Genomic DNA, 4,904 nt, shown 5'->3' on the forward strand with positions numbered 1-4,904 from the left:
AGGCTCTGTCTCAAAAAAAAAAAAAAAAAAAAGGAAAGAAAACATGGGCCAGCTCTGGCCAGGCACAGTGGTTCATGCCTATAATCCCAAGACTTTGGGAGGGCAGGTTGGGAGAACTGCTGAGGCCAGAAATTCAAGACCAGACTGGGCATACAGAAAATATAAAAACTGTGCATGATGGCTCATGCTTGTGATCACAGCTACCTGGGAGGCAGAGGCAGGAGGAACACTTGAGCCCAGGAGGTACAGGCTGTAGTGGGCTGTGTTCATGCCACCACACTCCAGTCTGGGCGACAGAGCAAGACCCTGTCTCAAAGAAGTTCCAACTCTATGAGAAGTCTGCATCTCTCATTTTGCTTTTACATCTCTTTTTTTGGAGACAGAGTCTTACTCTATCACCCAGGCTGGAGTGCAGCGATGCCATCTCGGCTCACTGCAACCTCCACCTCCCAGGTTCAAGTGATTCTCCTGCCTCAGCCTCCCAAGTAGCTGGGATTACAGGCACACACTACCACGCCTGGCTAACTTTTGTATTTTCAGTAGAGATGGGGTTTCATCATGTTGGCCAGGCTGGTCCTGAACCCCTGACCTCAGGTGATCCACCGGTCTCAGCCTCCCAAAGTGCTGGGATTACAGGCGTGAGCTATCGCGCCCAGCCTTTGCGTTTTACATCTATAAAATGGGAATGAGAGTAACTGCTACTTCTCAGGACTGCAGTGAGGTTTATGAGGCAATGCTGTGCAGGCCCTTTGTGAACACAAACAGCAGGTTTTATTGCTAAGGCCCAGGTTGGGGTAAGGAGGAAATCACTGCTCCTCAGTTTGTTTTCATGTATATACTCCACAAAAGTGGAACTGTGAAAATGTGACATAAAGGTAAGTACTCACAGCAGAAAGGTCAGACATAGGCAAACACTTACATGTCTTGCTCAACCTGCTGGGTTCTTTGCTGATGGATGAAATCAGCCAGTGCAGGGGGGACGTCCAAGTCCTCAGGACGATCCTGTGGGCGTTCCCGCCTTTCCTTAGAGAGAGCTGGAGACGGAAGCAGTGACAAAAACATCATAAGCACATTCGTGTCTTTTCTAGTTACACAGGGGTAAACTGGCTCCCTTTTGTTTTTTTTGAGACAGGGTCATGTTCTTTCCCCCAGGCTGAAGTGTGGTGGCACAGTCACAGCTCACTGTAGCCTTGACCTCCTGGGCTCAACTGATCCTCCCACTTCAGCCTCTGGAATAGCTGAACTGGGCTCCCTTTGAAGAAAGGAGGGTGGAAGACAGACTTGTACACCCTTCCTGGCTTTTGCATCAAATAAAGTGAGACTCAAACACAGGCAAAGTATGCACTATTTACCTTGAGGGAGAGGTTTCTGAGCATTGGGTTTGATGAAGATTTTAGGAAGAAATGGTGTGTTGGAATTGTCAATCTTCTCTCGAAACTTGAGCTGAGGTCGGATGATATTTTTTGCATGAAGCAGCCGGAAAGTTTCAGATTTTGCTTTTTTGCCATATTCTGCTGCCTATGATCAATGCATACAAATACTTTATAACACAGCAACTTGATGAATTAGAAAAGTAAATTCCAATTTACGACTTCCAAGGAGACAAGAACATCGCAAGGGCCATTCACTTAAGAATGTATGTACATGTGGAGGTCTCCAGAAAGTGGAGAAGAGGGTGTAATTAGGTTGTGTGTGTTTATGAGAACAAACTAAAGAAGGCAGTGGCCAGTTCTCTAATAAATTAGAACAGAAATGCATGTCAGAATGAGCAAAATCCCTATTATGAAGCTGACATCAAGAGCTAGTTAATCTGAAAAGCCCTCACCTTACGGTTCCAGCTGGACACTACCGTTTTGGGGACCTGTAAGCCGGCAGGGAGGACAGGCTGTTGATTCTTGTTTACACCTGAGGCTTCATCCAGTAAAATGCCCTAAAAGTAGAAGAGGTACTGGTAAAGCATTTTTCCTTTTGAGGTAGAGTTAAATACCTAACATTTTATCGATTTAACATGGAGTATCACTCTGTCGCCCAGGCTGGAGTGCAGCGGCATGATCTCGGCTCACTGCAACTCTTTACAGTTCTGAATTAGGCTCACTGCAACCTCTGCCTCCCGGGTTTAAGCGATTCTCCTGCCTCAGCCTCCGGAGTAGCTGGGATTACAGGTGTGCACCACCACGCCTGGCTAATTTTTGTATTTTCAGTAGAGATGGGGTTTCACCCAGTTGGCCAGGCTGGTCTTGAAATCCTGACCTCAAGTGATCCGCCTGCCTCAGCCTCCCAAAGTGCTGGGATTATAGGCGTGAGCCACCGCACCCAGCCTAATTACCTAACATTTTAAAGAGATGTATTCAGAGACATTTGTATAAGAAAATATATATATGTAAGAACAGATCAATGTATCTATCAAAATATCATGTTGCATGTGATAAATACATAGCTGGTCCCCAATGGAAGACAGTTTGACTTATAATTTTTTGAGTTCACAATGGTGTGAAAGTGATTGCATTTAGTAGAATCCATATTTCAAGCACACTTACAACCTGTTTTTCTTTTTTCTTTTTTTTTTGGAGACAGAGTGTCTTGCTCTGTTGTCAGGCTGGAGTGCAGTGGCGTGATCTCGGCTTACTGCAGACAGCCTCCCGGGTTCAAGCAATTCTCCTGCCTCAGCCTCCCAAGTAGTTGGGACTACAGGCACCCGCCACCATGCCCAGCTAATTTTTGTATTTTTAATAGAGATGGAGTTTTACTGTGTTGGCCAGGATGGTCTCAATCTCTTGACCTTGTGATCTGCCTGCCTCGGCCTCCCAAAATGCTGGGATTACAGGCGTGAGGCACTGTGCCTGGCCCTGTTTTTCCTTTATTTTGAGATGGACTCTCACTCTGTTGCCCAGGCTAGAGTGCAGTGGTCCAATCTCAGCTCACTGCAGCCTTCGCCTCCTGGGTTCAAGCAATTCTTGTGCCTCAGCCTCCTGAGTATCTGGGACTACAGGCGCACACCACCATGCCCAGCTAATTTTTGTATTTTTCTGTAGAGATGGGGTTTCACTATGTTGACCAGACTGGTCTTGAACTCCTGACCTCAAGTGATCCACCTCCCCTGGCTTCCCAAAGTGCTGGGATTACAGGCATAAGCTACTGTGCCCGGCCACAACCTGTTTTTCACTTTCAGAAGTATATCCAATGCTACTTGAATTATATGAGATATTCAACACTGTAGTATAAAAATAGGCTTTGTGTAAGATTCTGCCCAACTGTAGACTAATGGAAGTTTTCTGAGCACATTTAAAGCAGGCTCAGTTAAGCTATTTGGTAAGTGAGGTGTACTAGATGCATTTTTGACTTATAATATAGGTTTACTGAGACATAACCAATTGTAAATCAAGGAGCACCTATACAAGTTTTGACAGCTTAAAAAAATAAAAATTTTACAGAGCTAATCAATAAAGGTGATTAGTATGTCATGCCAAGTAATTAATGCATTATTTGTTCAAAGGCAGGTAGGACAGTAACTACCCATGCCCAATACTCGATTGACTCTTTACAGCTCTGAATTGGGCTGAAAATTCTTTTTTTTTTTTTTTTTTTTTGAGACGGAGTCTCGCTCTGTCTCCCGGGCTGGAGTGCAGTGGCAGGATCTCAGCTCACTGCAAGCTCCGCCTCCCGGGTTTACGCCATTCTCCTGCCTCAGGCTCCCGAGTAGTTGGGACTACAGGCGCCCGCCACCTCGCCCGGCTAGTTTTTTGTATTTTTTAGTAGAGACGGGGTTTCACCATGTTAGCCAGGATGGTCTCGATCTCCTGACCTCGTGATCCGCCCGTCTCGGCCTCCCAAAGTGCTGAGATTACAGGCTTGAGCCACCGCGCCCGGCCTGGGCTGAAAATTCTAATATGATTTAACAGTGTCATGTGGCCACTAAAATAACTAAGAAGTCCCTGGACTGCCTACATTAAACACAGAAGTATACTGTTTAGAACGAGACTGCAGGGAGTCCTCATCTATTTTGCACTTTAAAGCAGACGTGAAATATCAGCTTGGACACTACTAACAGAGGCACACGCAGGTGATATATAGGAGTATGGCAGGACTTGAAATCACAATATACCAGAAACTGCAAAAAGATTTGTGGGCACTTAGACTAGGGAAGAGATAACTTCATGGGACAGGAGAGCATGATTTAAATATTTTCAGGACTGTCAGATGGTTGAGGTTAGATTTGTTTTCCATGATCCCTGTATATTTCTGTGAAAATAATGTTCTGCCATAGAATTAAGGATAAATAGATAATAAGCAAGATAGAATAATACACAACTCCTTCCAATCCTGTGAGATGGGGGGTTCAGTAGATTTTGAGTAACGGTATAAATCACCTCAATTTTGGTTGGGTGATATAAACGCCTCTTCTCTTGACAAACAGAATTTTCAAATCTTGTCAGGCACGGTGGCTCATGCCTGTAATCCTAGTGACTAAGGAGGCTGAGGTGGGGGGATTGTTTGAGGAGTTCAAGACCAGCCTGGGCAACACAGCAAGACACCGTCTCTATAAAATTAAAAAAAAAATTAGCCAGATGTGGTGGTGCACACCTGCAGTCCCAGCTACTTGGGAGGCTCTGGTGGGAGGATCGCTTGAGCCCAGGGGTTCGAGGTTGCAGTGAGCTATGGTTGCACCACTGCACTCCAGCCTGGGTGACAGAGCAAGACTTCAGTCTCCAAAAAAATATAAATAGAATTTGCAGATCTGGATGGCAGATTCAGAATAAGGCACTTTATTTATTAATTTAATTTAATTTAATTTAATTTTTTTTTTTTGAGACGGAGTCTTGCTCTGTCGCCTGGGCTGGAGTGCAGTGGCCGGATCTCAGCTCACTGGAAGCTCCGCCTCCCGGGTTTACGCCATTCTCCTGCCT

General features: G+C 45.3%; 1 protein-coding gene across 2 annotated transcripts in view; it reads right to left on the reverse strand.

Annotated features, from left to right (window-relative positions):
* The window catches only part of EXOSC10 (exosome component 10), a 35,734-nt gene that overhangs the window by 19,440 nt on the left and 11,390 nt on the right, over positions 1-4,904 (reverse strand). For both annotated transcript variants that reach the window (XM_011935805.1, XM_011935806.1), the window contains 3 exons: positions 1,826-1,930; positions 1,353-1,518; positions 920-1,034 (listed from right to left, as the gene is read on the reverse strand). In XM_011935805.1, coding sequence (XP_011791195.1) covers positions 920-1,034; positions 1,353-1,518; positions 1,826-1,930 — 386 coding nt within the window. The remainder of the gene's footprint in view (positions 1-919; positions 1,035-1,352; positions 1,519-1,825; positions 1,931-4,904) is intronic.

Source organism: Colobus angolensis, unplaced genomic scaffold, assembly GCF_000951035.1.
Source record: "Colobus angolensis palliatus isolate OR3802 unplaced genomic scaffold, Cang.pa_1.0 Scaffold149, whole genome shotgun sequence".
NCBI lineage: Eukaryota > Metazoa > Chordata > Mammalia > Primates > Cercopithecidae > Colobus > Colobus angolensis.